The sequence below is a fragment of the Salmo salar genome, chromosome ssa13 (assembly GCF_905237065.1).
Source record: "Salmo salar chromosome ssa13, Ssal_v3.1, whole genome shotgun sequence".
Classification (NCBI taxonomy): domain Eukaryota; kingdom Metazoa; phylum Chordata; class Actinopteri; order Salmoniformes; family Salmonidae; genus Salmo; species Salmo salar.
In genome coordinates this window covers 19,692,559-19,719,067 of record NC_059454.1, presented here as the reverse complement: position 1 = coordinate 19,719,067, position 26,509 = coordinate 19,692,559, and the positions used below count along the sequence as shown (strand labels likewise).

General features: G+C 43.5%; 1 protein-coding gene across 2 annotated transcripts in view; it reads left to right on the top strand.

The window, feature by feature from the left end:
- Positions 1–25,212, top strand: part of LOC106566589 (uncharacterized) — a 96,236-nt gene extending 71,024 nt beyond the window's left edge. The window contains exons 3-9 of one of the 2 annotated variants that reach the window (XM_014134730.2): positions 1,042–1,099; positions 1,528–1,615; positions 1,736–2,112; positions 2,311–2,511; positions 2,613–2,780; positions 6,089–6,220; positions 19,681–25,212. In XM_014134730.2, coding sequence (XP_013990205.2) covers positions 1,042–1,099; positions 1,528–1,615; positions 1,736–2,112; positions 2,311–2,511; positions 2,613–2,780; positions 6,089–6,220; positions 19,681–20,250 — 1,594 coding nt within the window. In that variant the 3' untranslated portion in view covers positions 20,251–25,212. The remainder of the gene's footprint in view (positions 1–1,041; positions 1,100–1,527; positions 1,616–1,735; positions 2,113–2,310; positions 2,512–2,612; positions 2,781–6,088; positions 6,221–19,680) is intronic. The other variant, XM_045693025.1, reaches the window with a different exon arrangement.
- Positions 25,213–26,509: the final 1,297 nt, after the last annotated feature.

Below are 26,509 nucleotides of genomic sequence, written 5' to 3'. Positions count from 1 at the left end.
CAACACATTTGACACATCTCATAGATTTCTCTCCCTCTCTATCGCTCTCTTTCTTGCTCTCTCTCTCTCACTTTCTCCCAATTGCTTTTTCTCTCTCTCTTATCCCTCTCTCTACCTCTTCCTAATCTCCTCTTTTCTTTATCTCTCCCCCTCTCCCATCTCACACTCTGTCTTCCATCTCCCAATGTCTGTCCCTCCTCCCTCCCTTTGCTCCTTCTCACCCATCCCACCCTCCATGCGTCCCGAGAAGAGAATGTGTGATGAATGTTAATGGCTTGTATTGTCAGATCAGATGAAATGCTCTTCCTAGGACAGTGGAGAGGGCAGGGCACATCCAGTCTAGGGAACAGGGCTCCCTCTCGCTAGACAAAAGCAATGGAACACAGTACGGTGTGGTTCTTACAGAACCTTCAGGGACTAATGAGACTCAACCCTCAGTGGCTTTGTTGCCAGGGGATATGCACTGTGACCAGACATAGAGATGTACTGTAGCTCAATGTTAAGCTTAATGTTAAGGAATCTGTAAATGTAACCAATGAAATAAATATGTTGATGTTGCCACAAACTGTCTGGAAAAAAGGCTCCTCTTTACTCTTTTTAGTTTGGAAAACCATTTATTTTTCTTGTGCCGAATTCCTGCCTCCAATGTGTTGTTATAGTGTGACAGTCCTGTGGGATGTGGAGGCTTAGACACCTACCCATGGTTCCCCAGGGGTAGACAGAGCTGAGAGGTGTCTAGAGAGGGGTGATGTGTCGTGGGCTGAAGAAAGAGACCCCTGAGTCCCCGGGGCATCTCAATGGTACTAAGTGGACTCTGCACGTGTGTACTATAGGTGCACATGTGCATCTCCTCTCCTTCATCTTCGCTGAACTGAAATCAACAATCCCCCATGGTTACAGAACGTTCCCAGAGCACCTATAGGAGCGTGTGGAAATGTGCTCAACCATGAAGGAATGTTTACTTCTCAGCTCTGAGTGAAACTCAGCAGAAACAGGGTTAATAATAACATAGTAGTAATCACTGTTACTTCGTGTCCCAAGGAAAAACAAGATCAAACATCCTGCGTCCAATGGAGAGAAGGGCACCTCAGTAGAGATGGTGAGTTATCTTCACTTCCCACACAGCCCCCTTCTCTTTTCCTCACCCCTTCTACGTCCTCATTTCATTTGTATGTTTTTTGTTGTGTGTTTCAGACCTACCACAATCCCTTCACCGTTATTTGTTATCGACCCTCTCAATAAATTGCATTTTTACTTCCTGTCACATGACTTTGAGTGCTCACTCCACCACCCAGCATAAAAGTTTCAATTCTTTTCACACTCATTATTTGCAGAAGGTGGGAAACAAACAACAGGCATTTCAAACACATCTAGAACCACCCTGTAGATGTACAGTACATCTAACTGACCAGTCTCTATGTACCTATCTCTATTTCTATCTTCCCTTGTTTCTATCTTCCCTTCTCTCTCTCTCTCGCTCTCGCTCTCTCTCTCTCTCTCTCTCTGTCTCTCTCTCTCTCTCTGCAGGGTGCTCTCCGTCAGCCCAAGAACAGTTCCATGAGTAAATCTGACACCAGGCTGCATGAGATCAACCGCCTGCCCTGCAACGGCAACAGTAAGTAATAATACTAACAATCAACTGCCAATAATGAAAACTTCCGGTACATAGCAGAGATGGAAACTATGTATAACAATGACCCGATAATAAAGGTCCCCCTCCTTCTCACCGCTCTAGGTGGGGGTAAGAACCGTCCAGCCAGTATGGACCTGCTCCTCCTCCACAGCCGTCGCTCCACGTCTGACCTCCGCCCACCCCTGGTCCGCCAGCTGCCCCAGATCCCCAACAGACCAGTGGGGGAGGGAGACCCCGAGGGGGGAGGAGGAGACGGGGTCAGAGACCACACCTACACTGAGGTGGGAATCCGGAACTCACCTGTCCGTTGCCTTGATGATGGGCTGTATGAGGTTGTAGGGGTTCGAGAGGCAGACATGGTGCCCCCCGCTCCCCCTCCCACGTCGGCCAACACCCCGGCAACACTAAGGGCCTCAACGAGCCCCAATGGGACCCGCACCAACGTGGTCCGAAACGGGAATGGGAATGGAAATGGGAATGTGCGTATTTATGCTATGACAGCTACCCAATAGAAGTGTTGACATCAAGTCATCATTGGAGACACTTGACATTGTGAACGCCTTCCTGTAAAAATGACTGTTATTTTTGTTATTTCGCTTTTCTTTGGTTGGTCCAACGGAATAACCAGGACCTTTCACTTCTGTGTGTTTGTATGTGTATCTATGTGTATCTGACAGGGGAAGGGCAGAGGGAACGGCAGAGGGAACGGCAGAGGGGCTGTTAATGGCTGTAGCACTCTTGGTAGAGGAGGAGGGAAGGGGCCCAATGGTGCTAACGGTGTTAACGGATCTAGCGGCTCGCTCTTGTCCTCCCTTCCCTCCCTGGCCATTCAGGACCCAGTAACGGCAGAGTACGCCTCCATCCGGAAGGTCAAGAAGGTAAACAGAGTTTTTACAACTGCTTTCCAATGGAGCTCTGGAACATTATATGAATTTGATATGAATTTGTACTCATTTCTAATTAAGTAAAATGTATTAAGGTGAACAAGGCAACGAAGAACGAGATAGGGAACACAGAGTCAGATGACCAATCAAGTGTCCAATCAAGTGTGGGAGAGTCACCCTCTGCCCCGCCCCCTCTGCTGCCCCGCAGCCAGGAGTTTCCACGGAAACAGCTGGAGCCGTTCCACCTGCACGTCTTCCCGAAGGTACTTCCCCAGGAGGGCACTTCAGAGATTCTGTATATACGGTGTAATTCTTCACCAGCTTGTGCGGATAGGGGCAGCAGGTAGCCTAGGGGTTAGAGCGTTAGACTAGTAACCAAAAGGTTGCAAGAGCAAATCCCCACGCTAACAAGGTGAAAATCTGTCATTCTGCCCCTGAACAAGGCAGTTAACCCACTGTTCCTAGGCCATCATTGAAAATAAGAATTTGTTCTTAACTGACTTGCCTAGTTAAATAAAGGTTAAAAAAAATGCTGAATGGCAGCAATATTAACCTGTCAGTTCTACCATTTATCCACCAGAGGGAACTATGTCCTACAGATTGTTCTTCTTTCTACTCATTATCCAGTGTTTGAGCTCAGAGGGAGAGTATAATGTTTACTGTTAATTTTTGATTGTTTATTTCACTTGTGTTTATCATTTATTTCACTTGCTTTGGCAATGTAAACATACAGTATGTTTTCCATGCCAATAAAGCCCTTTGAATTGAGTTGAATTGAGTAGATCTCTAACGCTCCAGGTTGAAGCTTCCCCTAGCCACAACTCTAGCATCAGATCACCCTAATCCCAATCCTAATCTTAACCATTGGGAGGAAAAATGTGAAACTGGCCTTAGATCAGTGTGTAAGGAGCAGTTCCGGCCTGATCTTGATCTCTATTTCCAGCCACATGAGCACAGCCTCGAATGGCCTTACGGTATCTGTCAACGTTACTAAAAGTCAGATCCTCACAGATGATGTCTAACGGGATGACAAACTCTCTTTAGACTATTCTTTGTTAGACTATGTCCCACCGACATGATTCCATCTCATTGTTAAGTGTGCCCGGGCTTGATATCATTTTCTCACCAGATAAGCCTGTTGGAAATAGTGTTTATAAACAGTCAAGGCCAATTTGGGGGCTGCACTGAAGGAGGGAAATGGAGGGACAATGATTGGATAAAGATCAAACTTTCTTGGCAGTCCTACCTGTTTTTACTTACTTACTGTGTGTGTGTGTGTGTGTGTGTGTGTGTGTGTGTGTGTGTGTGTGTGTGTGTGTGTGTGTGTGTGTGTGTGTGTGTGTGTGAGAGAGAGAGGGCATGCATGCGTGAGTGTGTGAATGAACAGGGCGAATGTAATTTGCTCCGTCACACGTTTGGATAGATTGATGTTATTTTAGTGGTGGGTCTGTGATATTGTATATGATCTACTTATTGGCCCCCATGACGAAATCAGGGGAGGGGACTGTGGATCTGTCTCCATCAATCCGTTAGTTCGTACGTTAGTCACATGAGATATCTCAGATCAGCACTGGACGAATTTTCACGAACCTTGGGTGAATGATGCGTCATTTGAAGAATCTAAAATCTAAAATATATTTTGATTTGTTTAGCAATTTTCTGGTTACTACATGATTCCATATGTGTTATTTCATAGTTTTGATGTCTTCACTATTATTCTACATTGTAGAAAATAGTAAAAATAAAGAAAAACCCTTGAATGAGTAGCTGTGTCCAAACCTTTGACAGTACTGTATATGTATATATAAATACAACTGTGTGTGGATATTATGTGTCGTCTCACACTCTCCAGTGTGTCCTTGAGAGACGATTTGTTTTTGTCAATTTAGTGTGTGTGTTTTGGAGAAAGCCAGTGAGCATGCTCTCCTGTTTGTAGTCATGTTGATGCCTATGCACTCTGCGTGGATGTGCTCCATAGCGGTGTGTGTGTGTGTGTGTGTGTGTGTGTGTGTGTGTGTGTGTGTGTGTGTGTGTGTGAGCCTGCGTCTCCGCCCTTCTCCTGCTCTGTGGAGGACATGTTGTGTGAGTGGCTAGTGAAGCTGAGGGGCTGATTAAGCAAGAGCCTGGCTGGCTGCCAAGTCGTGTGTATTCTTGTGTGTGCAATCGTTTTTTAGAATATAAATGAAACCTGTAACTATGAGATTGTATTAACAAGCACAATTAACAAACATCTCAGGAACTTTAATTGCGTTTACTAATGTTCCTCATAAAAACATGAATAAATCACTGAAACCATAGATGGTAGATATTTTAAGTTTAATATAAGTCACAGTTCTTTCGGCTAAATAAAGATTGACGTTTTTTATCACTTGATGCTGAGAAACATCTGACTAATCGACCAAGAGTTAAAAAATATCCACAGATGAAGAAGAACATCTGATTTGATGGCAGCATCTGATTGTGGTTATGATTGCTGTCTGATTTCTGGACAGCTGTGCGCTGTGTGGGCTGTCTTCTGAGACGCACACACACACACACACACACACACACACACACACACACACACACACACACACACACACACACACACACACACACACACACACACACACACACACACACGTGGGCAGGATCTTTGATCTGGGGGCTATGTGTATATGAAACACAAATGATTCATTAACCATCTCAATTTCCTCCAAAACATTTTGCTCTCTCTCTATCACCAGTAGTCTTTTGTTGTGATCAGTTATATTTATATGAAAAATACCAACTAGAAGGACAAGAGACACAGTAATATGGTGGAGGGGAGACTAAACCAGTTGCATACAGATTGTATGCTGTAAAATGTGGAGACATTTGCTAGTACTCTAAATGTCCACCTACAAATGTGTGAACAGAGATGATTTGATGCCAGAACATAATTTGATCCATATGCACAACCCAAACCATTTCAACAACCATGTCATTCCTCTTTACAAACACAGTCCCTCACCGTTGTCCTATAAGTCCAGTGGTGGGACGGATGTGTGTAGATAGTCACATGAGAGCCACCTGTTTGTGGACTGAAACACACAAACGCGCACACAAACACTCCTCCCACTCTTTGCTGTTCAGTGTGGACTGTGTTTACCTGTCCGACAAGCGTACCACTTCCTACTCCCACAAGCCTCTGGATAAATATTTACAAGAGAACACACACACTCAGTGTTTGTTGTACATGGGCATCCTGTGTCGACTGTCTATGTATCTGCAGGCCGGACATAAAGCTGAGGTTACCTACCAGAGATAATCTACTGCGTGTGTGTATGCAAAACAGTTGTTTCATTGAGTTATTTTGTTGGGATTTATACCGGATGTTGTTAATTACAAGGCCTATACTCAACTATAAAGGAGCTGGTCAAAAACATAACCAATTTGGGCCCTGAGAACGAGTGCTGGTCTATGATCAGGTCCACATAATCAACTGATCCTAGAATCGCACTCCTACCATTGAGGCTCTAATAGTGAATAGGGGCCTTGGCGACCAGGCTGCCAGCTGAGCCCTCACCTCTCTTCTCTGTGTGTCCACCAGGAGACGGTGTTCATGGGGAACGGGGAACAGTACATCTGGAAGCCCCCGGAGGATGATGACATCATCACCCTGCACCGAGCGCCTGCATCCCCGGGGGAGAACGGACAGGGATACACACCTACAGCCATGGAGGTGATGGATGTGACTGTGTGTGTGGGTGTGTGGGGGTGGACAAGGCATTTGTGTCAGGGCGGGATTTGTGTGTGTGCATTGCTTAGGTATATATGGTTTGTGTACAGTAAATGTGTGTTAGCTTCAGACCTGGGTTCAAATACTTTCAGGTATTTCAATTACTTTTCAAAATACATTTCAAAACATGTGTTCAGATAACCTTTCTTTGAAGAAAAAAAACAAGTAGTTGAATATTGGAATGTATTTGGAAATACACTTGGAAATTATTTGAAAATACTCAAATACACTGAGTCAAATACTCTCCCATTGTCATGTGTGTAACGGCCGTTGCAAGGAGTAGACCAAGGCGCAGCGTGGTGAGTGCTCATCATTAATTTATTTACTGAGAACACTTTAAACAAAATAACAAAACGACTATGTTCCGTCAGGTTCAACAAAACAGAAAGTAACCACCCACAAAACCCAAAGGAAAACAGGCTGCCTAAGTATGGCTCCCAATCAGAGACAACGATATACAGCTGTCCCTGATTGAGAACCATACCCGGCCAAAACAAAGAAATACAAAACATAGAAAAAAGTGACATAGAATGATCACCCTAGTCACACCCTGGCCTAACCAAAATAGAGAATAAAACCCTCTCTATGGCCAGGGCGTGACAGTGTGTCAGTGTGCAGCGGGTAGGACGGAGTCAGGCGCAGGACACAGAACTGAGTAAAAACGTACTTTACTCGCAAATAATCACAAACTAATTCCATACAGGGAATAATAATCCAGCTCAACACAAAAGAGCGACCACATAACAAAGAACAAACACGCACACAACCATGTGGGAACCAGAGGGTTAAATAGGGAATAAATTATAACATAATGGAAACCAGGTGTGTACAATCAAGACAAAACACATAGAAACAGAAACGTAGATCGGTGGTGGCTAGAAAGCCGGTGACGTCGACCGCCGAACCGCCGCCCGAACAAGGAGAGGCACCAACTTCGGTGGAAGTCGTGACACCCATGCATTTCAATCAATCGATCTTTACGTATGTAGCACGTCTACAGAGGATGCATTTCAAAGTGCTGAAAGAAATAAAAGAATAAAAGGCGAACACAAGTTTTCTATACAAATAACAAATGAAGATAGACAAAAATACAATAAAGAGACAAATGCATTCTATTTATATAGAATGAGATAAAATAAATAAATAGTTGTGTTTGTTGTACGTAGCTTATGCCTACCCATACCATAACCCCACAACCACCATGGGGCACTCTGTTCATAATGTTGACCTCAGCAAATCGCTCACCCACATGACACCATACACGTGGTCTGCGGTTGTGAGGCCGGTTGGACGTACTGACAAATTCTCTAAAACGACGTTGGAGGCGGCTTATGGTAGAGAAATTAACATTAAATTCTTTGGCAAAAGCTCTGGTGGACGCTCCCTCAAAACTTGAGACATCTGTGGCATTGTGTTGTCTGACAAAACTGCACATGTTAGAGGGGCCTTTTATTGTCCCCAGTACAAGGTGCACATGTGTAATGATCATGCTGTTTAATCAGCTTCTTGATATGCCACACCTGTCAGGTAGACTATCTTGGCAAAGTAGAAATGCGCACTAACAGGGATGTAAACAAATTTGTGCAAAACAATTGAGAGAAATATGTTTTTTGTGCATGTAGAACTTTTCTGGGATCTTTTATTTCAGCTCATGAAACATTGGACCAACACTTTACATGTTGTGTTTATATTTTTGTTCAGTGTAAAAGCATGGCTAAAAATATCTATCTTACGGTCTTTCTTAAAAATGTCTACAGTTTATGAGGCCTTCGGATTCTCTGGCAGGCTATTCCAAAGGCCAAGACGATAGTGACTGACCAAATGTTTTGGTTTTGACCTTTGGAACCACTAAAAGACCAGAGGGACACACACATACAAGGTCTGAGAGACCGACCGGGCAAATCTACTAAAATACACAGAAAACATGTATTTAAATAACAAATACTCAAATACACATGTATTTGAACCCAGGTCTGGTTAGCTTTATGTGTGAATTGTGACAGAGGGGGTCATGTTTACTAAGAGACCTCCTCTTTGATTGGCCGTACCGTCATAACACAGACAACCTTTGACGTCCATGTCTTCCTGAGTCAAACTGGGTCAGGGGCCTGGTCTGTGGTTAAACTGCCGGGTCGGGTTACAGCCATGTGGAACCCCAATATGGGGGTCGACCCATAACCCATAACCTCTACACCCTGACCCTTAGCTCTAACATATCAGTCAAACTATAGGACCAAGTGACACCCCATTCCTCATGTAGTGCACTACTTCTGGCCAGTTCCACTTTTCGCTCGGTTCCAGACCAGAAGTAATTGGAATGATTGACATGGGGAGTTATGGGATACTTGAGAGGGTCTCTTGAAATGAGACATTCTGGAGTCAGGAGGGTAAAGCAACCCCTCCCTCCCTATCTCTCTCTCTCTCAATTCAATTCAGTTTAAGGGCTTTATTGGCATGAGAAACATATATTTACATTGCCAAAGCAAGTGAAATAGATAATAAACAAAAGTGAAATAAACAATAAAAATTAACAGTAAACATTCATTTACAAAATAATAAAGACATTTAAATTGTCATATTATGTCTATATACAGTGTTGTAATGATGTGCAAATAGTTAAAGTACAAAATATAAAATAAATAAACATAAATGTGGGTTGTATTTACAATGGTGTTTGTTCTTCACTGGTTGCCCTTTTCTTGTGGCAACAGGTCACAAATCTTGCTGCTGTGATGTACACGGTGGTATTTCACCCAATAGATATGAGAGTTTATCAAAATTTGTTTTTTTTCAAATTCTTTGTGGGTCTGTGTAATCTGAGGGAAATATGTGTCTCTAAATTGTCATACATTTGGCAGGAGGTTAGGAAGTGCATCTCAGTTTCCACCTCATTTTGTGGGCATTGTGCACATAGCCTGTCTTCTCTTGAGAGACAGGTCTGCCTACAGCGGCCTTTCTCAATAGCAAGGCTATGCTCACTGAGTCTGTACATAGTCAAAGCTTTCCTTAATTTTGGGTCAGGCGTAGAATGTCTCCTTGCTTTCTGTCTCAGTTCATTCACTGCCTCATTTAGGTGTCCAGTTGAGCTTATTTTTAAGTAATTGTAGTGTGTGCAATACTCTTTGTATGTTGTACCGATTGAGAACTTTGGTCTAATTCCCTTAGATCTGGATCTTCTCTGGAAAATCATTATTTTAGTCTTTTTGGTGTTTACTGCCAGGGCCCGGGTCTGGCAGTACTGTTCTAGCAGGTCCAGGCTCTGCTGTAGGCCATGTGCTGAGGGTGACAGCAGGCACAGGTCATCTGTGAATATGTGCATGCATTTAACCTATGAATTGTAGCGACTAACACCAGGGGCTGAGGATTCTTCTAAAACGGCAAATTCGTTGATGTAAATATTGAAGCGCGCAGGGCATAGATTGCAACCCTGGCAAAGGCCCCGCTCCTGGTTAAAGAATTCTGTTGTTTTCTTGCCAATTTTGATGCTACACATATTTATTTAATTATGTCATATGTTTTACCCCTAACACCACTTTCTATAACTTTGTGAACAATCCTGTATGCCAAATAGTATCAAATTATTTTTGGAAATCAATAAAGATAGCATAAATGTTGGTATTATTTTGGTGGACATGTTTATCTATCAGGGTGTTTAGGGTGTAAATACAATCGGTTGTGCTATGTTTAGGTATAAATCCACTTTGGCTTTTACCCAAGACATTGTGCTTATTAAGGAAGTTTAGAACTGTTACATTTATACTACAGAAAACCTTCCCCAAGTTACCATTCACACAAATGCCTCTGTAATTGTTTGGATCAAATTTGTCTCCTTCCTTAAAGATTGGGGTTATGAGTCCTCGGTTCCAGATGTCAGGGAAATAACCTACACTCAGGCTCAAATTTAACAGTTTTAATGTAGCCCATTTACATTTTGCACCAGTGAATATGAGCATCTCATTTAGGATACCATCTGATACGCATGCTTTTTAAAATTTGAGGGCCTGAAGTTTGTTATAATAATTGGGAAGTCTATGGATTTAGGTTTTCCTTCATAGCTTTTTTCAATCCATCCAACTTCTCATGAATGTGGCATTGTTCTGCAATTGCATACATTTTGTTTTAAAATGGGTTGTCCATATATCACCATTTGTATCGCTAATTCCTCTTGTTTAGATTTCTTGGGGGGTTTTCCAACTTTTGCCAGAAGTTGTTTGTGTTTATGGACTCCTCAATTAGTGTCAGTTGCTTGCTGTTGTCCTGGGCTCTTTTGGTTCTAAGTGTACGTTTATAGAGCTTTAATGACAGAGTATTTCACCATTATTTGGGTCTTTGTGCTTTTGGTTTAATACTGTTCTTCTGTTGTCATCTATAGTTTTTTTTTGTTCGTTTTTTTGTCCGTTTCATTTGTGCTTCTTTTGCTGTTTGCCTGAATATATTGTTGATGGTTTTTAAGTCTAGATTGATGCCTTCTTTACTGTAAGTTTCTGGTTATTGGTTGCTTTCTGGTATTCATCTGTGCTGTTTTGGGCCCATCTGTATGAATTTCTGATGTTGTCAAGGCTCAGGAGAAGACCCAGATGCAGACAGTTTTGAAGTAACAAAAGTTTATTACAAAAACAGGGGGGCAGGCAAACAACAGGTGAAGGGCAAACAGAGGTCGCTAGTCCAGAGCAGAGTCTGAAGGTACAGAACGGCAGGCAGGCTCAGGGTCAAGTCAGGCAGAATGGTCAAAAACCGGGAAAGCTAGAAAACAGGAACTAGAGACAGCCAGGAGCTCGGGAAAAAATGCTGGTAGACTTGACGAAACAAAACGAACTGGCAACAGTCAAACAGAGAACACAGGTATAAGTACACTGGGGATAATGGGGAAGATGGGTGACACCTGGAGGGGGGTGGAGACAAACACAAAGATAGGTGAAACAGATCAGGGTGTGACAGTTGTACAGCTTACTGGGCTGTGAATGTGTCTCTCTCTCCACCCACACCGACCGTGCTGAACGAACGGCAGACAAACAGCAAATCAACATTCGATTTGCTGTTTGTCTGCCGTTCGTTCAGCACGGCGTGTTTTAGGGACCACCTGCTATCTATAGAATCAGTTTGAAAATTATGGCTGGTACTGTGTTCAGAGGTCCTATGTACTCTCGGCCAGCAAACACTGCCGTTGTGTCCGTGTCCTAAGGGAGTGACCAGTGGTCTGGGGATTGTTAGTTTGTGTTGACTGTTTTAGCTTCAGGGTGGGGTTCAGGATTAAATTCGGAGGGCCACGTTCTTCCATGTTCACCTAAATAGACAGGTTCTAACTTGACTTAAACTATTTTTCTGAATGTGTAACATAGGTCATCTACAAATGTCCCCCAGGGGAGTCCGTATTGCACGTTTTTCCATTTATTTCCAGATCGTTTTCATTTCCTTCTTTTAGGTTTCCACATATAGACTTTATTGACATTTTACATCCCCTTGCCTCTGTTAAACTGAATGTAACAGGAAGACACTGAGTCATCCTCTGTCCATACATAGTGTACAGGATGTTATGAGGAAAGTGCAGCAGGAGCAAGCTACATATGACCAAGCTGTAGTTTAGCTCCCGAGTCAGGAAGAAGCAGCTGATGAGCTGGTTAACTCCTTGTCTCTGGGTATAAGACAGGTTTGAGCCACTGCCTCCTGTTGCTGTGATGCTGGGAGCGGAGTTTAAGGGGTTTCTCTCCCTCTTTCTCCCTCAATCACTAAATCTTTCACTCTCTTTGTCTCTTACTGTTTGTCTCTGTCTTTCCCTTTCTCTCATCTTCCCCCTTAATCCCTCTTTCATGTATTTTTGTCCTATGTAGTTTGAATATATTAGCTATAAAATCATCTATGAAACAAAATAAGCAGTTATTAATCCCTCTTTCTCTTCAATAATGTTCTTGTTCTCTCTGTTGTTCAGACACACCCTAGTATACTCTGGAGTGTGTCAGTTGAATTTCCACCACTACCCTCCACTCCTCCTTCTCCTCTCGCTCCTCCACTCCTCCACTTGCCTTTGGTAGGCGCTGGCCTGCTCTCAACCAATCAGATCTCCCAAACTGGGTCTTATCCCCTAACATACATAATGCAGACAAAACATTCTGAAACTCACTACGTATTTTCTGATATCCACAAAATAACGGAAATACGATATTTAAGATATCTCAAAATTAGTTTTGGTGCCAAGTTAATAGTTCTGTCACACACAGAGAGCAGACATGAACAGTATCTTAGAGACGAGGAGAAGAGTAGGAGGAGAATTTAAAAAATGTAAAAAAATACCGTAGAAGCTTCCTCAACAACTGAAGTTCTGAAACCCCCATCGTCTTGTGACTTCGACTTCCTTCCTCTGCTGAAAACGCTGCAGAGCGCACGCGCATGCACACATTCACACACACACACACACACACAAATGCACACACACAAACATACACACACAGAATGACTGCACAGAGCCCACACACAGCGCATGGTAGGGTCTTTGTTTATTAAAAAAGATCACCACAGATTTGTGGGGGCAGGGTATATACGTGTGGCTCGAAGTCTGTCAGGAAGAGAGAGAGATAAAGAAAGACAGTGAGAGAGACGAGAGAGAGATTTCATGTTGAATCTTATGAAAAGAGGAACTCTTTTTGTTTATCTTCTCTTGTATGAGGTTTTTCAGAGTATAAAATATATACAGTGCATTCGGAAAGTATTCAGACCCCTTGACTTTTTCCACATTGTGTTACGTTACAGACTTATTCTAAAATGTATTAAATAGTGTTTTACCCCTCATCAATCTACACACAATACCCTGTAATGACAAAGGAAAAACAGGTTTTTAGAAATGTATTTAAAATAAACTGAAATATCACATTTACATAAGTATTCAGACCCTTTACACAGTACTTTGTTGAAGCACCATTGACAGCGATTACAGCCTCGAGTCTTCTTGGGTATGATGTTACAAGCTTGGCACACCTGTATTTGGGGGAGTTTCTCCCATTCTTCTCTGCAGATGTTCTCAACCTCTGTCAGGTTGGAAGGGGAGCGTCGCTGTACAGCTATTTTCAGGTCTCTCCAGAGATGTTCGATCAGGTTCATTCAGAGACTTGTCCCGAAGCCACTCTTGTGTTGTCTTGGCTGTGTGCTTAGGGTCGTTGTCCTGTTGGAAGGTGAACCTTTGCCCCAGTCTGAAGTCCTGAGCGCTCTGGAGCAGGTTTTTATGAAGGATCTCTTTATACTTTGCTCTTTATACTCCTCGATCCTGACTAGTCTCCCAGATTCTGCCGCTGAAAAACATTCCCACAGCATGATGCTGCCACCACCATGCTTCACCGGATTACCAGGACGTGTACTCCGAGCATGCGCTGACCAACTGGCAAGTGTCTTCACTGACATTTTCAACCTGTCCCTGACCGAGTCTGTAATACCAACATGTTTCAAGCAGACTAGCATAGTCCCTGTGCCCAAGTACACCAAGATAACCTGCCTAAATGACTACCGACCCGTAGCACTCACGTCTGTAGCCATGAAGTGCTTTGAAAGGCTGGTCATGGCTCATATCAACACCATTATCCCAGAAACCCTAGACCCACTCCAATTTGCATACCGCCCCAACAGATACACAGATGATGCAATCTCTATTGCACTCCACACTGCCCTTTCCCACCTGGACAAAAGAAACACCTACGTGAGAATGCTATTCATTGACTACAGCTCAGCGTTCCTCAAAGCTCATCACTAAGCTAAGGACCCTGGGACTCAACACCTCCCTCTGCAACTGGATCCTGGACTTCCTGACAGGCCGCCCCCAGGTGGTAAGGGTAGGTAACAACACATCTGCTCTATCAGAGTGACCATCGGGTTCTTGGTCACCTCCCTGACCAAGGCCCTGCTCCCCCGATAGCTCAGTTTGGCTAGGCGGCCACCTCTAGGAAGAGTGTTGGTGGTTCCAAACTTCTTCCATTTAAGAATGTTGGAGGCCACTGTGTTCTTGGGGACCTTCAGTGATGCAGAAATGTTTTGGTACCCTTCCCCAGATCTGTGCCTCAACACAATCCTGTCTCGGAGCTCTACAGACGATTCCTTCGACCTCATGGCTTGGTTTTTGCTCTGACATCCACTGTCATCTGTGAAACCTTATATAGACAAGTGTGTGTCTTTCCAAATCATGTCCAATCATTTGAATTTACAACAGGTGGACTCCAATCAAGTTGTAGAAACATTTCAAGGATGATCAATGGAAACAGGATACACATGAGCTCAATTTGGAGTCTCATAGCAAAGGGTTTGAATACTTATGTAAATAATGTATTTCTGATTTTGGTGTTTTTATACATTTGCAAACATTTCTAAAAACCTGTTTTTGTATTGTCATTATGGGGTATTGTGTGTAGATTGATGAGGGAAAAAATTGACTTAATCCTTTTTAAGTACAGACCACCCCTCATCTCTGTCAAACGCTCCCATAAACACTTCAGCGAGCAGGCCTTTCTAATCGACCTGGCCCGGGTATCCTGGAAGGATATTGACCTCATTGCGTCAGTAGAGGATGCCTGGTTATTCTTTAAAAGTGCTTTCCTCACCATCTTAAATAAGCATGCCCCATTCAAAAAATGTAGAACCAGGAACAGATATAGCCCTTGGTTCACTCCAGATCTGACTGCCCTTGACCAGCACAAAAACATCCTGTGGTGTACTGCATTAGCATCGAATAACCCCTGCGATATGCAACTTTTCAGGGAAGTTAGGAACCAACGTACACAGTCAGTTAGGAAAGTTAAGGCTAGCTTTTTCAAACAGAAGTTTGCATCCTGTAGCACAAACTCCAAAACGTTCTGGGACACTGTAAAGTCCATGGAGAATAAGAGCACCTCCTCCCAGCTGCCCACTGCACTGAGGCTAGGAAAAATTGTCACCACCGATAAATCCGCGATAATTGAGAATTTCAATAGGCATTTTTCTACGGCTGGCCATGCTTTCCACCTGGCTACCCCTAGCCCGGTAAACAGCCCTGCACCCCCCACAGCAACTTGCCCAAGCCTCCCCCATTTCTCCTTCACCCAAATCCAGACAGCTGATGTTCTGAAGGAGCTGCAAAATGACCCTCTCTTTCTAAAATTATCCGCCGAAATTGTTGCAACCCCTCTTTCGTGTCGTCTGAGATCCCCAAAGATTGGAAAGCTGCCACGGTCATCCCCCTCTTCAAGGGGGAGACACTCTAGACCTAAACTGTTATAGAGCTATATCCATCCTGCCCTGCCTTTCCAAAATCTTCGAAAGCCAAGTTAACAAACAGATCACCGACCATTTTGAATCCCACCGTACCTTCTCCGCTATGCAATCTGGTTTCCGAGCTGGCCATGGGTGCACCTCAGCCACGCTCAAGGTCCTAAACGATATCATAACCGCCATCAATAAGAGACAATACTGTGCAGCTGTATTCATCGACCTGGCCAAGGCTTTCGTCTCTGTCAATCATCACATTCTTATCGGCAGACTCAACAGCCTTGGTTTCTCAAATGACTGCCTCACCTGGTTCACCAACTACTTCTCAGACAGAGTTCAGTGTGTCAAATCGGAGGGCCTGTTGTCCGGACCTCTGGCAGTCTCTACAGGGGTGCCACAGGGTTCAATCCTTGCGCCGACTCTTTTCTCTGTATACATCAATACAGAGAAAATAAGAAAATTATGTCGCTCTTGCTGCTGGTGATTCTCTGATCCACCTCTACGCAGGCGACACCATTCTGTATACTTCTGGCCCTTCTTTAGCCACTGTGTTAACTAACCTCCAGACGAGCTTCAATGCCATACAACTCTCCTTCCGTGGCCTCCAACTGCTCTTAAATGCAAGTAAAACTAAAATGCATGCTCTTCAACCGATCACTGCCCACACCTGCCCGCCCATCCAGCATCACTACTCTGGACGGTTCTGACTTAGAATATGTGGACAACTACAAATACCTAGGTGTCTGGTTAGACTGTAAACTCTCCTTCCATACTCACATTAAGCATCTCCAATCCAAAATTAAATCTAGAATCGGCTTCCTATTTCGCAACAAAGCATCCTTCACTCATGCTGCCCAACATACCCTCGTAAACTGACCATCTTACCGATCCTTGACTTCGGCAATGTTATTTACAAAATAGCCTACTACCCACCACTGCGACCTGTATGCTCTCGTTGGCTGGCCCTCGCTTCATATTCGTCGCCAAACCCACTGGCTCCAGGTCATCTATAAGTCTTTGCTCGGTAAAGCCACGCCTTATCTCAGCTCACTGGTCACCATAGCAGCACCCACCTTTGGCATGCGCTCCAGAAGGTATATTTCACTGGTCACTCCCAAAGCCAATTCCTCCTTCGGCCACCTTTCCTTCCAGTTCTCTGTTGCCAATGACTGGAACGAACTGCAAAAATCACTGAAGCTGGAGACTCATATCTCCCTCACTAGCTTTAAGCACCAGCTGTCAGAGCAGCTCACAGATCACTGCACCTGTACATAGCCCATCTGTAAATAGCCCATCCAACTACCTCATCCCCATACTGTTATTTATTTATTTTATTTTGCACCTTTGCACCTCAGTATCTCTACTTGCACACTAATCTTCTGCACGTCTATCACTCCAGTGTTTAATTGCTATATTGTAATTATTTCACCACTATGGCCTATTTATTGCCTTACCTCCCTTATCCTACCTCATTTGCACACACTGTATATAGACTTTTTGTATTGTATTATTGACTGTATGTTTGTTTATTCCATGTGTAACTCTGTGTTGTTGTTTGTGTCGCACTGCTTTGCTTTATCTTGGCCAGGTCGCAGTTGTAAATGAGAACTTGTTCTCAACTAGCCTACCTGGTTAAGTAAAGGTGAATAAAAAATACATTAAAAAAAATAGAATAAGGCTGCAACGTAACAAAATGTGGAAAAAGTCAAGAGGTCTGAATACTTTCCGAATGCACTGTATGCTCAATTCAACACTTGTATTCTACATGTGAAACGTACAGCAGGCCTAGTGCCTTTGATGATATAGTGAGGTTTTTATTGCCCTCGTGACTGTCTGTGTGTCAGCCTGCACCTAAAGTATGCAAGGCCTGTGTGTGTGTGTTGACACTACTTGCACAGTGCAGTAACCTGACCCATTTTTCCCAGGCAGGATAAGCTTGAGTAAACTGTGTTATCAGCCTGCTGTGTGCTGTGGCTGGGCTGAGTGGCAGAGTTACCTAACCACAGGATAAACCAGTTACATTTCACCACAGTCAACACGGACAAGTAGTGGAGAAAATAGAATGGTGTGTGTCAGGAATCTGGATGCCAGCCAAAACACTAAAACATGCTTCTCAATGAGTGAGTGAGTGAGTGAGTGAGTGAGTGAGTGAGTGAGTGAGTGAGTGAGTGAGTGAGTGAGTGAGTGAGTGAGTGAGTGAGTGAGTGAGTGAGTGAGTGAGTGAGTGAGTGAGTGAGTGAGTGAGTGAGTGAGTGAGTGAGTGAGTGAGTGAGTGAGTGAGTGAGTGAGTGAGTGAGTGAGTGAGTGAGTGAGTGAGTGAGAGTTTGATTGTGAGTGAGTGAATGAGTGAGAGTTTGATTGTGAGTGAGTGAATGAGTGAGAGTTTGATTGTGAGTGAGTGAGTGAGTGAGTGAGTGAGTGAGTGAGTGAGTGAGTGAGTGAGTGAGTGAGTGAGTGAGTGAGTGAGTGAGTGAGTGTGAGTGTGAGTGTGAGTGAGTGAGAGTTTGATTGTGAGTGAGAGTTTGATTGTGAGTGAGTGAGTGAGTAACTACTAGAGCTCTTAAGTCTTTAACATTTTCACAACCAAATGGCATGTGTAGAACCTTGCATTGGCATTTCATTTAACTGAGGTTGTGACCTCCAAGGCATTCCTTGGTCATAGTTTTATTAGGAGAGAGGTGTCCCAAAGGATTTTGGGATACGGTCATGGGAAATTCTTGCTGAGCAAACAGCTCTCGCTCTCTTTACCTATCATTCTCCATATCTCTCTCTTTACCTATCATTCTCCATATCTCTCTCTTTACCTATCGTTCTCCATATCTCTCTCTTTACCTATCGTTCTCCATATCTCTGTCTTTACCTATCGTTCTCCATATCTCTGTCTTTACCTATCGTTCTCCATATCTCTCTCATTCTCTAGCTCTCTCAGACCCCAAGGGATTTTCATACAGTGTTAAACTTTTGGCATGGGCCTGTCTACAGAGTACAGTGCATTCGGAAAGTATTCAGACCCATTCACTTTTTACACATTTTGTTACGTTACAGCCTTATTCTAAAATGGATGAAATTGTTTTTTTTAGCTAATCAATCTGCACACAATACCCCATAATAATAAGGAAAAAACAGGTTTTTAGAAATGTGTGCAAATTTATTACAAATAAGAAACAGAAATACCTTATTTACTTAAGTATTCAGACCCTTTGCTATGAGACTCGAAATTTAGATCAGGTGAATCCTGTTTCAATTGATCAAACCTGGCACCATCCCTATAGGGAAGCATGGTGGTGGCAGCATCATGCTGTGGGGATGTTTTTCAGTGGCAGCGCCTGTGAGAATAGTCAGGATCGAGGGAAAGATGAACGGAGCAAAGTACAGAGAGATCCTTGATGAAAACCTTCTACAGAGAGCGCAGGACCTCAGACTGGGGCGAAGGTTCACCTTCCAACAGGACAATGACCCTAAGCAAACAGCCAAGACAACACAAGAGGGGCTTCGGGACAAGTCTCTTGAGTGGCCCAGCCAGAGCCCGGACTTGAATCCGATCAAACATCTCTGGATAGACCAGAAAATAGCTGTACAGCGATACTCCCCATCCAACCTGAAGGAGCTTGAGAGAATCTGCAGAGAAGAATGGGAAAAACTCCCAAAATACAGGTGTGCCAAGCTTGTAGCGTCATACCCAAGAAGACTCGAGGCTGTAATCGCTGCCAAAGGTGCTTCAACAAAGCACTGAGTAAAGGGTCTGAATACTTATGTAAATGTGATATTTCCGTTTTTTTATATATACATTTGCTTTGTCATTATGGGGGTATTGTGTGTAGATTGTGTGTAGATTGTGTGTAGATTGTGTGTAGATTGATTAGGAACACAACTATTTAGCCATTTTAGAATAAGGTTGTAACGTACCAAAATGTGGAAAAAATTCCAGGGGTCTGAATACTTTCCGAATACACTGTATGTATAATAAAAAAAGACAATTTAGGACATTAAATTACTAAACTTCTTAAGTAAATCAATGTGGTCAGTCATATTTCCATGTACTGTAAATGAGACTGTATAAGCTGTGTTATAGCCTTCTCCCTGTTGAACAAGTCTGCATGTGTAAGATGTGTGTAGCCACAACTTCAACAGTTGTACTATATGTGATAGCTAACTGTCTCTCCCTCTCTCTGTCTCATCTTCAGATCACAGACACCTACTCCACCGTGTGTAAACCACAGAAGAAGAAACCTTCCCCAGACCACAGCGCAGCCAAGACCCTCCCCCGCAACCACTGCTCTGGGGGGAAGAATGGAGGAGGTAGGGGAGCAGGAGGGAATGAGGGAGGGAACGGGGCGTGGGGTGGCAGTCGGGGGATCCAGGGTGGCCAGGCACGATCCCATGAGGAGCCCTGCTACGAGCCCGTCGGCGACAGGTCCTGGCCCTCCTGTGTGGTGGCCGAGTCGGACCCGGCGTATGCCACTATCGACTCCCACCGGAAACGTGAGTGGGCAGGAACCAATAACGGTGTGCTGGGGGCGAATGCTACACTAAAGCCCAGGAAGAAGCCTCCTCAGCAGGGAACCTCGTCTCCAGAGGCCCCATGCCCCCAGGGACCTCCAGCATGCCCCCCAGTCCCTCCATCTAGGGCCTTGCCTGGGGGGGAGAACTTCTATGAGACCATCAGCGATGTGAAACAGGGGGCCAACAGTGCCAGCACCACCACCATCTTCACCTTCAACGACGGGATGGAGATGTATGTCACTGGCCTGTAGCTGAGAGACACTGGCTCACACACACACACACACACACACACACAAGGGGAATTTTACCAATATATTAGTCTCTATTTACTCTCAGATTTGAAAATGCTAATTAGCATCAAAGTAGACATCATGCAAAACTACAAATCCCTGCAGTCCCCTGCACCAAGCCAAATTTTTGTCATCTCTAGCTGACACTTTTGCTAACAGGTATTGCGTCAATTTAAAAATTGCACCAGACAGTTCACAGAATTGTCTATTTAAAGAAATTAGCCAATGAATTCCTTACTACATTTAGCTAACATTAGATAGTAAATCCAGAGATTCTTACATTTGCCTCAATTGGGCAGTCTCGTCCAGATCATCATGGCATTTGTAGTTCTTTATGATAGCCACATTAGCAACTAATTAGAATTTCATTTTTGGGGGAGAAATACAGTTGAATATATTGATAGAATTCACCTTGTCTATAGAGATTTACAGACTTATCAAAACTTCACGCCAGGGTAAGCTTACACGAAACACAGCCCTTATTTGAAGTGTTTCTAAGAACTCCTATGGGGAAAATGTATGGTAGAAAAACGATTGGAACCATTCCCCTGTTTGACCTCTAGGTTTTATGGGTATTATGACTCGTTCTGTGATACTCCATAGCAGGGTTTCCCAGACTCGTTTCTGGGGTCCCCCTGGGTGCACGTTTTGGTTTTTGCCATTTCAATACACAGCAGATTCAAATAACCAACTCATCATCAAGCTTTGGTTATTTGAATCCGCTGTGTAGTGCTACGGCAAAACCCCAAAATCGCACCATGGGGGGTCCCAGGACCGACTTTGGGTAAACACGCTCTATAGCAACGAGACCTACTGGTCAAATCAAGCAGCAAATGTTATGCATTCTACCACCCGGTTTAAACAGTATCTCAACCCAAGGTCAGACACCAGACCCAACCAGTGGTGGGAATGGTTCTGACTGGGGAAGCCCATATAGGGGTTCCAGGCTAGTTGAACCTTGGATAGGAGCCCAGGTTCACGGGTTACAGCTCAAGTCGTTTATCAGACACTCTTGTACACAGTAGAGCGACTTACAGCAGTGAGTGCATACATTTTCTTACTGGTCCCCCATGTGAATTAAACCCACAACCATGGCATTGCAAACACCATGCTCTTCCAACTGAGCCACACAGGACAACCTGAGGGGTTCCCCCTCATTTACACCACTGGACTCAACAGAACCCTATCTACTCTATGTCTCTGAGCTTTACCGCAGAGCCAGTCTGGCTAACCCAGTCTGGACTGCACCCTCTCAGCCACACTCAAACAGGTCCCAACCAGACCAGACTGAGCATCATGTTATGAACTGGATGACAGTGTCACTGTTCACCTTACCTTACCATTTGTGTGACATTTTACATAAAGATTTATTTTTGTATAAATATGGTACCGTTAATGAAGCATAGCTTGTGTACGGAGCGACACACAATAACAGATACACGTGCACACACACACACACACACACACACACACACTGTACGCAAACATTGTTGTGTATGAAAACACACATTCTCACAAAGATGACAGAGAGAAGAAGTGTGTAGACTCCAGGATGGCTTCACTTCTAAGTTCCAACCCCCTGACGACATTACCGATGACGTCACTGGTGGTAAAAAGGGTTTGACTATATTACTGATTTTAACAAGTTTAAATCCAAGCCTCAGAGACTCATGGAAGGATTAAACACAAACACATACAGACGCACACACAAGCACACACACAGACACACACACATACCTTGTGCTGGGAATTATGTAATAGAAGCAGATGGGAGTCTGGGAGATTGGCTGTGATTAGCTCTCCTTAAGCAAACATATCAAACAGGTCCTCTCTCTGTTGCCGGGCAGGGCAGATATGGTTTGACTTTGAGCAAAAAATCTGTCATGTAGCCTAGGTCTATACAGTACGTGTACGTTAACATGCTCTGACCTGGAGGAGGCGATCTTGGCTCCAACTCAACACTCTCCTGTACACTCTTTACTCCTTGGTATTCAAGGTAGAAGTTGCCCCTAAGCACAGATACACACACTGAAGATGTCTTGTAACTGGAAGGGTCTTTGGATGAAAGTGTCATAGAGCAATCACTCACTATACATCTGAAGTACATGTATCAGAGTTATATGCTGGGAGATCTTGACCAACTTTCTGACTCTGATGTTCATCTTGTAGAGTTGTATTGAGCTCAGCTGGTTGATAGGGCAGGGTAAAATGGCCTCCTTCTTGTTGTCAGCGGTGACACTGTTCAAGCGAAGCAGTAGTCTGCCTCAGGTTGCCTCACACTGTTAATTCCATCCAGAACCACTGAGCTTTAACCACAGTGACTGACCACAGAGCAACAACTGACACACTTATAGGGACAGTTTGCCCCCACACCTAAGTCTTCCCTTTTCACATCTCAAGTGGTCTAATGTCGAGTGGAATCCAAATAACACACGTTCTGTGGTGTAGAGCCTTATTCTCAAATGAGTGGGGGTGATTGGCACCATCTAAGTAGAATTTTGGGGTGAGCTGTCATAAAGAGTACTGATTTGGCTATACTTTAGTCAGATTTAATTTATTGTAAGTTGTTATTCACGTTCTTTGTTTACAAAACTCCTGGAGCTTAAAATAATGTTATTTGCATGGCAAAAACACACACACACACACACACAAACATACACCATCTTGGCAGAGATACACAGGGCAAAGCCAACGGGCCAGGGACACGGTGTGGGCTGGGTAGATCTTTCTCTGAAGGAGAAAGGCAACCAATTTCACAATCTCTGCCCAGGACCTATGGGGCATTGCTAACATTTTATTTTATGGACAAGGTAATGGAGTCTTGGAGAGTTGTAGGGCTATTGGCGGTTTCGTGCAGTTACTGCAGTGAAGGGCGTTTGTGTAGCAGGGCCCTGATTTGCTTCACAGGCTGAAGTCAATGCCAGGACTCTTCTGCTGCACTCTGGGCCGCAGTCTGTCTGTCGGTTGGAACAAAATGACCAGTGAGCATCTTTTGGAAGCCCCCCCCCCCCCCCAGCCTGTGCTGAAAGTTCTGTTCTCTTGTAAACAAGATCTTTCCCATGTAGCTCTTGCGGGAAATGTGATGTATGAACTTAAGATGAAAAACAGTGACATTAGGGTTTAATAAAGGGGTGTTTTCGAGTCAAAAGGTAAAGAGGGACACGAACTGCTCAGGGACAGAGAGATATATGAGTGATGAATAACAGCAGTATGTGTTAGGCCATCTAACGTTAGGAGAGCGTGTGGGAAATGTAGTTCTATAAGATGTATAGGTGTGTATAGGTTTACTATGAAATACATCTTATGAAATGCATTCTGTATTTTCTAAATGCACTGTTTATGTAAAAAGAAAATGTTTACCTATTGTGTTTAAATAGCTTATGCCACTGCCATGGAGACGCTACTTGTACTGTGTTTAATGCTGTTGGTGCAATTTTCCTGCTTGAAACATAATGCATGTTTTTGACCAAATGAAAATGAAAAAAGAAAATATTGTAGTACTTTATTTATTTCCTAATGTTTGTTTTTTGTTTTCCTGTTTTGTCATGGGAGAAAAAAATAACATTCCATTTGTGGATTAGCTCTGGCTGAGAGAGAGAGAGAGAGAGAGAGAGAGAGAGAGAGAGAGAGAGAGAGAGAGAGAGAGAGAGAGAGAGAGAGAGAGAGAGAGAGAGAGAGAGAGAGAGAGATAGAGATATAGAGATATAGAGATAGAGAGAGAGACACACACACACACACCTTCCTCTCTCCATGTTCCAAATTATGAAACTGGCAGGAGGTTTTCAGTAGGAGGGAGGAAGCACACTCTGGTTCTACTCCCTGTATTATCCTCCCTCTCTTCTCTCTTTTTCCTCTCTTATCTCCTCTCTCTTTTCCACTCTCCTCTCTGTGCTGGTGGAGAAGGGCCTTTGATGTTGCTTCTTCTGAGGGACCAAGGGAGAGATATGGGGGTGGAGGGGAAGAGGGACTGCCTGGGGTTCATGCCGACCCTGCATGCTTTCAACATCAATAGTGCAGTTTTATTGGTGTGTGTGATATGACCAATGACTAACAGCTGAGATGATTTAAGCAGCTTTGGGAATATATCTTTTGTCATCCAGCACTGCCACTGCTAGTCTCCTGAGGAAATTCACAAACTTTTCATTCAACCCGTTTAGCACAGACTAAACTGACAAAGACATGGACGGAGCAGGACCAAATAAAAGCTAAACAGTACTTTAAAATATAGTTTGAAAATGCATATTATGGCAAATAATGTATTGTGCATCAATTTATTTCATTTTGCCTCTCAGTTTAGCACAAACATATCTGACAAAGACACGCTCAAAGACTCTACATTTTGAGGCAAATGGTATCATGTGAAATATTGTTGTTTTGATGTTATACAGAACTATTTCACTTGTTATTGGTTGTATGCTGAAAGACTTGATGTTAGTGGATATATTGATGGCTATCACAAATGTTGTGATTTTACGTTGGAGCAAAAATAAACTAGCCTACTTTTCAAGAATCGCTGATGTTCAATTCTCAATGGCTGACGCTCTCTTTCAACCTATCTTGTGAATTGAAATAATGAGTAATAAAGTTGATTTTGGTTGGTTTCTGTGTAGCAGGTAGAACGTCACATTGATGGCACATTGATGACGACGCATGCAGTGGAGCAGAAGTGTTATCCCCTAAATTATTTCTAATATTTTCCAATAATTGGTTTACGGGACTGTGAACGCCCAACGGTTGGGAGTGGCAGCGCTGTGGCCTATGTTGTATTTTGGTTTGAAGTTGACACAGGGTTTTAACGTGGAAAACAATATAATAGAACATAATGTGAAAATGTGCAAACGATTGTAAATGTTTTATAATCATTCATAAAATATCAAAGTCTCAAGTTTTTACTTTTGTAATAAAGTAGCACCTTAAAACGTGTCTGTGTGTGCATGGCCATGTTGTCTTTAATGATGTTTTATGTTTGTTATTTTTTACCTGAAATAGGCATTTGCTGGGTTGGTCGTCTACAACAAAGGGAACGCTGCCTGCAGCTAAACGTGGTCCGAGTCAGGCATGTTGTTGAAACAACAGTAGGCTTAGCCTAATGGTGCTTTCATAACCAAGTGGCAGGGCAGGCCCTAGCTTTTTGGGGACCCTAAGCAAGATTTAGTTTGGGGGCCCCCCACCTCACAGGTAAAACATTTTAGTGGTCTCCCTCTTGACCACGGAGAGAACAAATTGAAGTCTTAAATTAAAAATTCTGTCCTGGGTCATAGAGAAAATGTTGTGGTTTTAAAGCACATTTTCTGCAAGTCTACAGATAATTCAAATTTGGTTGGAGCCCCCCTAGCTGCCAGGGGCCTTAAGCGACCGCTTATGTCGCTTATGTCTAGGGCCGGCCCTTCCAAGTGGGAAGGTGGTACTTACCATTTGTGAAATCGTAATTACCAGTTGGATGCATTCAGGTGCGTTGAACTCGTTGAGGAACACAGATTGGCTAATGGCAAACAAGCTGCGTCAAACATATCTAAAAGTACAGCTATCATGCTTGTAAACACATTAAAGTTTTCAAAACCATATTAATAGATTGCTTTTTACAAATAATGTTTTGTTGCATATAGCTGCAGAAAATGCTGTTATAGAGGTAATTTACTTAGTAGGGTACATCAGAGGTCAGCATGTGGGAGAAGTTGGCGCTCAGGGATGATAAACGTGTTTCCCACTAGTAATTACCAGTTGGAGGGTGTTCAAGCCGATTTTTCCCAGTCGTATGTGTTAAATACCACCTTCCCACTTGGTTATGAACGCAACATAAGCCAAGTGGTAGGAGCGAAGTTTAGAAATAGCTAAGGCTACCTGGTCCATGTAACGCTTATCAGTCTAATGATCTCATACACCCATTCAAATGGAATAATTAAATATTTAAATTTCACATTTTTCTACCCTGTAAAATGTAGATTTTTATATAGTTTTTCAAATGTTTCAATTGACCTATTTTCGTAAAACATTTTTGTTGAAATTCTGGTGTGGCTGGGAAAACCGAGTCATTTCAATGTCTGTGGTTCAAGTGGAAGCTACCACTGTCAGCACGGGGAAGATTGGCTGTGCCTTGGCTACACTATACACTTTAAAGTGGTAAATGAATGTGGTCCTCGGAGGCGAAGTCACACACCCACACAACAGAGCAGACAGGACAACGGGTAAAGGCCAGTGCTGTGAGTCACGGACTGTGGTC